Source organism: Archocentrus centrarchus, chromosome 8 (assembly GCF_007364275.1).
Source record: "Archocentrus centrarchus isolate MPI-CPG fArcCen1 chromosome 8, fArcCen1, whole genome shotgun sequence".
In the NCBI taxonomy this organism is placed as follows: domain Eukaryota; kingdom Metazoa; phylum Chordata; class Actinopteri; order Cichliformes; family Cichlidae; genus Archocentrus; species Archocentrus centrarchus.
This window is the reverse complement of record NC_044353.1, coordinates 22,005,598-22,018,433: the sequence shown is the minus strand read 5'-3', so window position 1 is coordinate 22,018,433 and position 12,836 is coordinate 22,005,598. Positions and strand designations below refer to the sequence as shown.

The 12,836-nt window shown below is 38.9% G+C and overlaps 1 protein-coding gene across 2 annotated transcripts in view; it reads left to right on the top strand.

The window, feature by feature from the left end:
- Positions 1-10,853, top strand: part of ttyh2l (tweety homolog 2, like) — a 29,245-nt gene extending 18,392 nt beyond the window's left edge. Inside the window, exons 5-14 of one of the 2 annotated variants that reach the window (XM_030734866.1) lie at positions 914-1,009; positions 2,467-2,539; positions 4,575-4,644; positions 4,742-4,797; positions 6,038-6,130; positions 6,214-6,306; positions 7,225-7,367; positions 7,492-7,677; positions 7,756-7,834; positions 9,093-10,853. In XM_030734866.1, coding sequence (XP_030590726.1) covers positions 914-1,009; positions 2,467-2,539; positions 4,575-4,644; positions 4,742-4,797; positions 6,038-6,130; positions 6,214-6,306; positions 7,225-7,367; positions 7,492-7,677; positions 7,756-7,834; positions 9,093-9,188 — 985 coding nt within the window. In that variant the 3' untranslated portion in view covers positions 9,189-10,853. The remainder of the gene's footprint in view (positions 1-913; positions 1,010-2,466; positions 2,540-4,574; positions 4,645-4,741; positions 4,798-6,037; positions 6,131-6,213; positions 6,307-7,224; positions 7,368-7,491; positions 7,678-7,755; positions 7,835-9,092) is intronic. The other variant, XM_030734867.1, reaches the window with a different exon arrangement.
- The last annotated feature ends 1,983 nt before the right edge of the window (positions 10,854-12,836 follow it).

Here is a 12,836-nt window from a genome sequence, read left to right as displayed (position 1 = left end):
TGGGATGCACAGGTTTTCATCTATACCTCTGCATCAGCTGCAGTATTGATGTCTGGTTTTCATGGCATTAAAAAAAAAAGGGTCAAACATAACTGCTATTGTACCACTGGTAGAGACATAATATCCCTTCCATTGAGTGCATGCATACATATTCCCACATGACTCACTTGCTTTTTGCATCCTATTACCACATCTTCTTTTAGACTGCAGATACTTGACACCAATCTTCTGGGTCATGATTGAGTTTCATGCGGCTACTGGATTGTGAGCCTGCAGAGCTGTTTTGTCAGTAAGCCAATAAATGTTACAGATAGAAAAGAAAAAAGACAAAATAGTCATAGTTACAGTCAAAGTGAATTCCTTTATTTTCAGACTGAAATACTTAGTTGAACTGGAAAATCAGTTGGTCATAAGTCAAACAAAACAAAGGGTTTGGAGGCTTTATTGCATCACCTTGAGGATCCTGTTATTGTATTCTAATGGCCATCTTAAGAGTAATCATCTTCAACACGATGTCACTGAGACACCATAATGCATCATTCTTGGAAATTCAGAATGATTTTTTTTACAGTATGCTGGGATTGGGGAGTTAACAATGAGATGTAAGAATTCCTCTGTGTTTGGCCAGTCAGGCCACACACACACAAGCATTAGCTATTCCTGTGAAGGACATTTTCAAAGGAAAATTAAAAATGAATGTATATGGATTTCTGGTGTTGAATTATTAAACCAACAAGCCGGAAATTACCTGAAACAGATGGGCTCTAACTAAGCGACAGGAATGCTGATAAACTACACAAAGCTCTCACACACACAGTCACAGACATATGTTCAGCCGGTACTTTCTAGTGCTTGTAAACGTGCATGAAATCTGCTGTCTGTAGGTAAAATGCTTCATTTTCATGTCTTGTAGATGGCTGATTTATCTGCTGCTGCTGATCCTGGATCTGGTCATTTGTTTGGCCATGTGCCTGGGTATGGCCAAGCACTCTCAGTGTCTGCTTATCACGTAGGTACCCTGAGTGTGCATGCGAAGGTATTCACTTTATTGTACAACCTTTGTGCGAGTTCTTTATTTTATTTATTTTTTTACTCACAATACATCTTTGTTTTCATTGGCCTCTGCTCGCAGACTTCAGACAGACAGGGCACCAATCAGATTCTTTGGCACTGTAGAGGGCACTCCATTAACAACAAAAATGATAGCATTAAATCTTCAAATAGCACTTACAAAGGCACTGGCCTTACTCTTCTCCTCAGTGAATTGCCTTATTTCCACATGCAGGTAAAGGCCACTTTACACACACACACACACACACACACACACACACACACACACACACACACACACACACACACACACACACACACACACACACACACATTAAACCAAGTGAAATAGATAATGCAAAGCCCTGAAAGAAGGAGAAATAGAACAGTTTATTTATTAAATTGCCACCAGTATTTGAAACCAACACTGATGTCCGACCAGCACATCCACAATTCAGACTTCCCGTCCTATTTGCCCAATTTATTGCAACCTGCGTGTCAGTGTTAGCAGATGATGCTCAAGCTCGCTTTTCACATCCCTCTCTGATGGGTCTCACTAATGCCTATTGATCGCTTGAGTGGGATGAGTCTGCTCCCTTAACTAATTATTAAGTGCTCTCAGGCTACTTTATTGGTGCTTTCAAGAAGGTCCGTGGAGTGAGTTGAGAAGTAAAGCCCTCTTCAGCATTTTGCATTCATCTGGGGGGTGTTCTTTCCTATTTTATTGTTTGTCTACTTCATGGTCGCAGGCTTTTGTCAAACCTCTGCCAGTGATCTCTAAGAAACTCATGCTTATGCTCTTTCACAGTGTTTGCTGGACTTTGCTGAACTTGTCACTCTTTCTTGACAAAAGGAATCAGATAAAAGAAGGGGCAGAAAAAGCTTTTGACTGGCAGTGATACTTTGGAGTGACTGACAGCTTATATAAGACGACTGATAGAACATGCAGGGAATTAAAATGCTGCTACTGGAATACAGCAGAGCACAAATGACCAAAGAAATAGATTTCAAGCGGTATCATCATTAGTTTTGACTTTGAGTGTTCTATTGAGCAGTTATTAAACTTGAATATTTTTTACTTCTGTCCTCTTTCTAAAGCTTTTTTTTTTTGTATATAAATCATGCAAAGAATCACGAGTTCATTTATATTTGTATCACTCTAAAATAAATTAAATTTCCGTTATGTGGTCTATTTTACACGTAGCTGGTTTGTGAGCAGAGCCTCTGTCTCCAGGCAGGAGAACAGTCCCCAAGCAGAGAAACTGGAAAGATTTAATCACATTAACAGGGGGAAAAAAAGGGGGCTGAAGATCAGTGGCACAAAAGTAAACTGATTCATCTGATTCTGTGATTCATGTGATTCTCCCCATATCTCTTTGTCTCTCTCCCGCACTCCCATGTGCAATTTTCCACTAGGATCATGGGTTTTGCTATACTGTCTTTGATCCTGAGCTGGGCCTCACTAGGAGCTGACACTGCTACAGCTGTGGTGAGGAAACTACATATTTTTTAAGTATACTTCACACTTTCATCAGACATACTGAAATCAGACTGTTGGACTATATTGGTTCTACTATTTAGACCCCTCCTTCCCATTACCCCTCCAAGGGTGTTTGTGCCAGTAAACATGTGGACAATGCTTGAGCATCTCTGCAGCTTAAAAAGTGTCTGTTTGTTTAGATTACAATGGATCTTTTTCCAAGGTCATCCATGCAGTAAAGCTGATTACACATCCTTAGTCTTTTAAGTCCATCGACCTTTAGCCCCACTGTAAACCAAACACTTTTGTAGCTTCAATTATTAGCTCTCCTTTCTTCAAAATCTCTTCCACCATTGTTCCTAGTTTCATTTATCTCTCATGCTCCTCTCATTTCTGACAGATTGTTCTCTCTTCCTGGTTGTAGACCATGTGTTTAGAACATCTGGACTTGGTGTGTTAAATGGTGCTTGTATTAGGGACACTGTCTGGGGTACAAAAAAACCCCGTTGGTTCCACCCTCCCTCCATCCCCCATGTTGAGAAACCGAACATCTGTGGATTATCCCACAGGATCTGACATCTGGACAGCTGTTTTAAGTGAGGCAGGGAAGGAGAAGGGAGAGGATAGCATATTTTAACCTGAAATTAACTACATGCATGCAATTCACAGACATCTGTGGTTCTTGGTGAGATTCTCTGTAGATGTAAAGCCAAATGGGCAATATCTTGGACAGTGTTTGTAGCTTAGCTCCCCTCATTATAGTTTAAAAGGAGCCTTTCAGCCTTAAAGCTTGTTGCTGTAGCATGCAGCTCTCTGTCCCGGACTGTTTTGTCTTAAGTTGAGGTACACTCACGAGCAATCTGTGACTAGCTGTAATAGGAAGGCTAGCCAAAGTTGTTTATCAAAGAGTCTTGAATGATTGAAGCTGAAATGTGGGACAACATGCAAAACAAGCTAGTAAACATATTGCACCTGCACATCATTATTAAAAAAAAAACAACAACAAAACCCCAAAACTGCATGTGCAAAAACATGGTGAATTTTGAAAGGAAGGTAGATGATGGTGGTGTCCTAGAAAATACTCATAAATTTATACATATTTGATGAGGCCTAGCATAAACAAAAATGTCCCTGCTAGTATAATGAGACAACAGTGCCTGGCATGGTGCTGTACAGTTTTTGCTGAAAACAAAGTCACATGATCACAGCTGAGTTAAGGGTTTGTTGAAAATCTGAGAGTAAAGTGGGGTAACTAGAAAAGCTAGAATAGGAAGTGGAACTGATTGTTATGTAGACCTTTTTTTTTTTTTTTTTTTTTTACTTTATAATGTCATACAGTATGTTTGACTTTTTTGGATCATGTGGATTGTTTTGATTTTAGGTAAGTAGTCAGCATGCAGACGTGTTGACTAATGTCTAGAAGGACATTTCTTGATTGGAGATGTCAGAAAATTATTATTTTTTAAATATAGAGAATTAATGTTCGATCCTCACCATAGCAGAGTCCTTGATCTCTTTTAACTCTTTTTAACCTATCAATTTTAAGAGTATCCTTTTCCCCCCAACTGTGAATTATGCATGCATAAAACAAATCGTTGTGGTTATTTCTGTTATTTGCCTTTTTTTTTTATAATAGCCCTGTTTTTGAGTTCCAGGGACTAAGTGCACAGAAATTGCATGATTCTGACCCCTAACTGTTTATGCATGCACATTAGCAGCTCTCCAGGGATGAATTAAAAAGCGTAGAAATATTTAGTAGATTTCACCCACGGTCAGCAAAGCATGACATGCTCTACATGGCCAATAATGTTTAAAGTCTGGTCCTACTTACCACACAATTTTTGCACTTTACTGTGTATTATGCTATGTGCTTGCTGGTGGTATCATCATTACAATTAAAGGGCGATTAAAAATGTAGTAAAGCATGGTATTATCATTACTGATTGTCACTAACATCTCAGAAATCAGCTTTACTCATCTGCATAACCAAATTTAGATTGGTTTCTTTTTTTTCTTATTACTGTGTTTTGTTGTTTTTCTACAGGGTACAAGTGACTTTTGTGTGTCTCCAGACAAGTTTATTGTCAACAAAACGAAGGATTTCCTCAGTGCAGGTAATTAATGTCTCCAAAGAGAATTGCATTGACATCCTCTCTCTACCAATGACTGTTTCAACAAAATGCTAATCTTGCTATTTTTCTCACTTTCCAGATGTCGCACACTATTATTTGTTTTGCAGTCCGAATCTACCAAACCCCTTCCAGCAGGTATCGGCTACATGTCCAGTCTTAGCTGTGTGTTTACATATGCAACTAGTTACTAAAGATGCACACACTCATTTTTTTTTTTTCTAAATTACTTTTTCTTGTGAGACCCCAGGCAGCTAAATCTTGTTAGTGGTGCAAGTGAGCCCTCAGTCATGTAAAATGATAAAGTTTGATCAAGAATGCTTCTTTTTATGTAGCTCTGCAAAAATTAGTTGCATCATGTACCCTGTGCATAGTATTTTGTCCTTTGGTACCCAGCTAGAAATATTTTTATTCAATTTACTGAACATCATGCATGAAGGCAACCAGTCTGCATAGAGCACTAAAGTTGTGTTGGTTTATTTTAGCGCTGAAAGATATAACTCATTACTTTTTATTTGTATGCCTTTTCAACAAAACATTTAGACCCCTTTGCAGGTTCCAAAAAAGGCTAATTATTGGTGCCTGAAATACAGATGAATTCGTTTTTGAAAAAAGGGAACTACAGAAAACACACTATTTATCATTAAAACCAGTTTGAATAACAGCACTTTGGCACTTAACTGCTTCTATTCAGAATTCACTCACCTTCAAGGTGACCGGGATTAGACACATAGCCTTGTCTAATAAACATCAGTCCTTGGTTGACTCTCAGTATGTTTTCTTTTGCTTAAATTGTGAATCTGATGGCCAAATTCAAATAATGCTCCACTTTTCCATTACGCACACTTCATCATTTGCATGGCAACGTTTCAGAGAATTTAGTGTGATAATCCCACTTTTTCTCATGTGTTATATTTTCTGTATAGTCTGAGGATTTCTTTTGCATGAGTGATTCTGCATCTGTGTGGCATGTATTCAGTGATTTTGTGGAGGATAAGTCCATGACCGGTAATTATTAAGAGCTACATGCTTTGTTATCGTCACACTACCCATTTATGGATTAAATCGATGCTTGTTAAGTAGGTAAGGATGATCCTTTCTCTGATGGCCTAGATGGTATAAATATTACTCTTTTGTTTGTGCTATAGGTTGGTGGTGGGAATGGGAGGTGGGAGAGTGGTGGGCGAGACGGTTGGTGGCAAAGGATAATCTGTCTGGAAACAAATGTGTCCCCTGTTAAGCGCATTATAAAGCCTTACTTAACACCAAATTACTTGTTGACATGCTGCTCCCAAACAATACCCTCCTTATTAAGATCCTCTCATTGTTTGTACTGGATATCTGTGTGGGTGATGTTGAGGTGATTATGTTTTCACAGTCTTTGACAACCTGCCAGCGCTCCCTGACCACCATGCAAATCCAGATTCAAGGCTTGCTGCAGTTCTCTGTGCGTGTCTTTCCCACTGCTGAGGTATGCAGCTGGTTAACAGACTTTTGCACTAGACTGTGGAAATGTGTGTATCATCCGCTCCCCTTTTATACCTTGTTGTACAGAGAGACCTTTTGGGAATCCAGCGACTATTAAACTCCACTGAGTTCAGTCTACACCAGCTAACAGCCTTGCTGGATTGCCGTGGGCTACATAAGGTAAGGTCAGATTCTGACCAGGACACTTTTTAATGGGACTGCTTTGTAGCATAGCTCAAAGCCACTTAGAGGGCCAACCTGACTGATTTTTCAATGTTATCTCTATGTACTTCACATACACTGACTTTTATATACACCATTCAAATTGTCAGTCATCGTGTGTGTAGTAGACTCTTTGCTGCCATTTTTTCTCTGACTGAGAACGGAACAAAATGGCTTTTGCCACTTTCACTTTGTCACAGTTTTATCATTTAATGAAAATAGCATCTCTCTGCTCTGATATGAGTCTGCTGTGGTGATGGGAACCTAAAATGCAGGGTTTTGGCTCAGCAGAGTTTCTGTGGTAATTCTATTAAATCCTTCCTATCAGAGATTAAACAAATCCATGAAGATAAGCTAAGATACTGTAGTAGGCCTGCCTCATTGTTAGATCAGGTTCAAATTGGGGACTTATTCAAAGTGACAGGTAATAGAAGGCTGCAAACATTCCATAATTATGTGTTATGAACATCAGTAATGAGGATGCGCAAATACATTTGGGGTTATGCAGTAACTTACCACACATGCCAGACAAATGCAGACAAAGACTGTTTCTCAGAGCTTGTTAGTCAAATATAACAAGCAACGCGCAATAGGAATGCATCTTTGTAATACATATCATCAGAGTTGCACGAGGATGTCTGCGTGGCTCAGCTCTGCCTTTTAGCATCTCTGCTGTAAAAGCCTGCAGCACTATTGTCCTCTTCACAGAGGTGTTTAATTTTCAAATCGCGTTCCATCATTGTTCATGGTCTAAACATAGACATAATCGTCCCTTTTTAAGGCACTTAATATTATTCTCACAGGTGATATTTGTCAAAGGTAATACAGTATTTTCACTAGTGACTCACTGTATTGACTGTATATACATCCTTCTAGGACTATCTGGATGCCCTCATGGGTGTGTGCTATGATGGAGTTGAAGGGCTCCTCTACCTCTCTTTGTTTTCGCTTCTGGCTGCCTGCGCACTCTCTGCCATGCTATGTGTAATTTTCCGAGTGTGGACACTAATGGGCAGCAGGTCAGTGCCGAGCGACCCCCTTACCCCATTAGTAATGCCCGCAGTGCACGTCTGCAAAGTGTTAACACATGCACTCTCTGTTCTGTCTTTCTGTCTCTGTGCGCGGCTGTACACTTTCATGCAGGGAAAAAGAGTACAATGACATAGATGAGGAGGACCCATTCAACCCCCAAGCTCATCGGATATCCTATAACCCCAGAAGGTCCAACACGCACAGTTTCTGTAGCTATACAACAAGCCTTGGCAGCCAGGCCAGCCTTCATCCACCCCCTCAATCAACTTCTACTGCCACGTCACCCCCTGAATACATGTAAGGTTAATAGCAAATTATGGTGTTTTTTTTGTTTGCTTTTCTTCTCTGACTAATGTCTTTCCCCGTGTTTCACAGGAATCAGTCCATGCTGTTTGGAGGAACCCCCCGATATGAGAATGTGCCACTGATAGGGAGAGGATCCCCACCTCCCTCGGTGCGTTGGCCCTATGGGGCTCTAGTGTCCCTAGTTTGATGACATTGATGGCACATTTGACCTCAGCACTGATACAGCACTAACAAGAAGAATGTGCCATAAACATAGCAATGCTGATATACCACACACAACCTCACATTATCAACATTTAATGAGGGGAGTTAAATGGTGAAAGACTGACCTCTACTGGCTGTTGGCTGAAGTGTGTTAATTTTTTTTTTTTACTGCATTACTGATCTTTAGCTACAGTGATATATCCTTTTCACCACTGCCTTGGACTGTATTTTCTGGTTCTCAGAAAGAAATAGTTTAGTTCAGATTAGGTATCTAAAGATGAAACAAATCAGTACTGCCTGCTCATCCTCACATCAGGTATCTATTTTTAATGGAAGGGCCTCATAGTCTAGGTGTGTATGTTGTGAAACCAGAGCTGGGGCTAAATAATAAATTATGTATAGAACACTTGTAAATCCACAGTTAAAGTTTCTATTTGATTGATTTTCTTTTCTATTAAGTTTTCTGCTTGCATGGCTGACTCAGTGCTTGGGCAGCTTTCACAGTGTGCCAAAGACTTGAAACACTGTTTGTGGTATGAGAGAGCGAATGTGGACTATGTTTAAAACTATTCTTTCCTCTCTAAAACACGTTTTCAGCATGCATAATGGTGCACTGTTTATTTGTTCCTGTTACAGAAATGTTTGAAATGTTGGAAAATGTATTTGCAGTAAATGCTGTTTTGTTTTTCTGTTATTATTTATTTTTATTTTATTTTTTGTGATTGGGGTCTTTTATGTAACCAGTACTGAATATTAACCAATGTTTCACACCAGCCTGTTTTTTTAAATTTTTTATTTTGATTCTTTGTCTTATTGTCTGACTTTCTTTTTCTTGATTTATCCCACCCTCGGCTTCTTTACACACATCGTAAACTAACTTGATGCTTGCTATGCAGAATGTTTATAACTCATATCCCAAAAGCTCAGGAATCCCTTTAAAGCTCCATAGTACCTCAGCTTTGACTTCCTGGCACTGTTTAACCCACAGTGTTGCATGTGAGTGTGACTTATTTTAAATTATTATGCCCTCCTGCTCTTTAACTTCTCCCCTGATACCACAAACTCCTGATTAAAGAGTAACTCATTAAAAGAGGTGTTCTACAAACTTAGATCAGAACATATTAACATTTCATATGATAATCAAAGATGCTTTTTTAATACATATATGCTAAATTGAGTTTTTCATGTATTTTTTTCGGCAGTATTCACCCAGTATGAGGACCGCCTATCTATCCATGACTGATGCCCAGATTAGACACTTTGGAACTGATTTTCAGGTGTTGCCTGCTGCCTACTGAATCCCTTTCAGTGCTTCATCTAAGACGCTAAGCTTCAACCAAGAAGGCTGTCGTCATGGCATAACTCTGTTTACAGGAGTGACAGCCCGCCGTCCAAATCTGAGACATTAAAGCAGGCCATAAGAGACAGCTACCTCACTGACACATTAGTGCCAGTGCCTGGAATGCACTGAATGCAGTTTTGAACAGAGAGGACTGTACAGTTTCATCTGAAGGCTGCTGCTGTTTGTTGTTGTTATCATGGTTTATGGAAATACTGTTGCTCAAATGTAAGCATTTCTATGAGCCAAAATCAAGAGCCTTTGAACTCTCTTCAGTATTCCGGTGGCGTGCATGAATATAATCATCGGTCAGTATTTTCGATGTAAAGTGAGTGGCTGAATATGAATAGGCCTCCCATCATGGCATTTGATTTTTTTTTGCAATATTCCTTTTCTTTGGCAGCAATGCATTCATTTTTTTGGCCTTGTTAATGTAATTTCAAATGGTGCAATTTGAAATGAAATAGGAACTTATGAATGGGTTAATGGAAAGGATGCCAAATATTCTAGTTTTGTTTTAAACAGCCAAAGATGCCTTTAACAATAAGTCAGATGGGCATAGATGTGTATCTGCAAACGCAGTCATGCTGCATTTGCAGACACACTTGTAATTGGAGAAATCTCCTGAACTAATTGGTGGGAATGTAACGGATTTTAACATCCTGATGTTTATAACTGTGACTGTTTCACAATTAAAACAAAATTGGCGGTATAACTAATTATAAAGAAATTTCACTTTGAAATACAGAACCCAGTGCCACTAGTTAGCTTCTAAAACATGAACTGAACATGCAAGAAACATTCTTTATATTAGTAAATAAATACGTGTTCTGTCTGTTTTTATGTTTGATAATGTATATAGAAAGTCTCATGATAAAATGCTATATTTAGACTTGCTGATCCATTGTTTACTCATTAGCTCTCCCTCTGATAGCTTAGAATGACCTACTGCAGTAATTGCATTAGTGTACCTGGGATTTGGTGTGACAACCTGTACCTGGAGATGTCCCATGGGACAATGGGAGTCCTAGAGGCATGGTTCTCAATCTGCTCTCACTCAGAGCAGACTTCTCAAAATCAAATAATACATAACACACAACTACAAATCAGTGTCCTTGAAGTATTCACCTGTTTCACTTCAATGAAATAAAGTTGTTCTTTATACTACATGAGTCTGACCACTTTACAATCTTTCTGTTCTCTATGCACCTTGGAATAGGAGAAGCTATGCCACAGAGCCCTAACTCGATCCACTTCTGACAGCAGTCAGTGTTGCTGATAGGTGTGGTCAGAAATGTTTTCTGTTACACATCCATCTGTGATGTCACTATGTCCTGCAGTGCACCTGTAAGCCTGTACAGTGCAATGATAAGTAGAACTGAAATAAACCAATAAACAGCAGTCTGTTGACTTAATCTGGCTGTGCAGCCGTTGATCAAAAAACAGTGCAGATCACAGGGATTACACTATGGTGGGGATTAGGTTTTGTTTTTCTAAAGCCCTAACTTGTAAGGTCAGCTTGAACCAACTGTTTTTCATTTTGTTCCTATAGTTCCCTTCAAATGGTCAATAAACACTTTTTTGTTTGTTTGTTTTTATGTTTTCTAAATACCTATTTTGCACTTGTGGGCTTTAGTGTGTGCCTATAGTTGATGGTAGCAGATAAAATATATGTGTTTGAAATAAAGTTCTTATCCGATGCATGACCTTCAGCTCAGCACACTTTATTCTACCTATCTCAGCTGCATCTGAATCGCAGAAAAGAGGAAATTTTAGGAAGGCAAGATAACTTTGGGAAATATCTATGTTACAGCAGCCAAATCATTAAACAGCCTACAACAATCACAGCACTGTGCAAAAGCTGGGAGCCACCCCTCATTTATTTATTTTTTGCTAGGCAAATCTGAAATAGGTTCAGTGATATACTGAAACATTCAAACATACATGGAAATACAGTATATGAGGCAAAAACAGAATTTGTACAATTCTAACAAACTTGAAAGTCAATATTTGGTTTAAACACCTTTATTCTTCAACACAGCTCGAACTCTCTTAGGCAAGCTTTAAATAGTCTTCAGGGATAGTTTTCCAGGCTTCTTGAAGGACATTCAAAGCTCTTCTCTGGATGTTGGCTGCCTTTTGTTCCATTCTCTGTCAAGTTGAGGTCGAGGTTCTGGGGAGGCTGATACATGACTGATAGTGTTCCATTGTGTGTGTTTTTTTTTTAATCCAGGTATTTTTTTTTTTTTAACTACACTGGCAGTGTGTTGAAGCTGCCAATGAGACTTTCCAGATGGTTTTGCATGTTGGATCCAAATCTGCTAGCACTTTTTTATATTCATAATTTCATCAATTTTGACAAGATACTCAATGCCACTGGTTGAAATGCAGCCCCAAACCATGACAGAGACTCCATTATGTTTTACAGATGGCTGTAGGCACTCACTGTTGGACTTTTCTTCTGACCTCCTGCCTACGCGTTGATGATTTGAACCAAAAATTTCAAATTTGGATTCAACACTCTGTGAGAGCTGTTGCCACTGATTTTCAATCCAGTTATTGTGTAATTTGTTATACCTCAGCCTTTTCTCCCTGTTTCCCTTAACAATGGTTTCTTGACAACCAACCTTCCCATTTCTTATGAAGCTTCAAGAGTAGGTGGATCAACTGAAGGGCCAGATGCATCCCTCAGGTCTTGTGTCATGTCTTTGCTGGATTTTCTTTTCCTATTTCACAAGGACAAATACTGTTCATCTGCTGAAGATGTTTTTGTTTTTTTTGGCCTTGACACTTCTTCTTTTGTCCTACACTTATCCAGTTTCCTCAAAATTTCAAGGACACACTGCACAGCATGATGAAATATGCTGAGTTTTCAGCTAAGAGCTCTTTGGGACTCACCTTGTTGGTGCAAAAATACTACTTTATGCCTGCCAAAGTGTGTTATTTGGGGCATTTTATTTATTTATTGTGTGGACTCAACTAAAGAAATGAGAACTAATTGTTTCTGCAACAGGCTGCTGGTACCAAAGTGTCTAAAGATAAAATTGCAAATATATAATTTAAAATTGGTTCTTTGCTAAGCTGTGAGTTATGTGTAGATACAGCACTGGTTCATCCCTTGAGTTAGATGCCTGTTTTATGCTTGAATGATTCATAGATCAGTATTAAGTGGCTTAAGAAAAAAAAAAGTCTAGTGTGTAAGACCAGTTTAAAAAAATGAAAGTCTGGCTCCTTGGAAGCAAAATATAAAGAAATTAGGGGTGGGTCAAGACTTTTGCACAGTACCGTATACTTTAGGAAGTGTTGTCCTCTTCTCATATTGCTAAACCTTACTAATGTAAAACAATACTAAAACTGTCTATTATCCTGTCTTCACATTGAACAAAAGTTGACATTCGTAAAATAAGATCTCATGGTTGCTATCCATGGTGCTGATCCTGGAACCCCCGGAGATGCGGACGCTGTCCCAGGTATTAGCAGGTGTTGCTCAACATGTCGCAACCTATTCAATATGTAATTTAATTAATTTTATCCTGATAATATGCGCAGCTGTTACTTACTACTCGTACAATATCATAATATAGAATGAATTAATATCAGGACAACG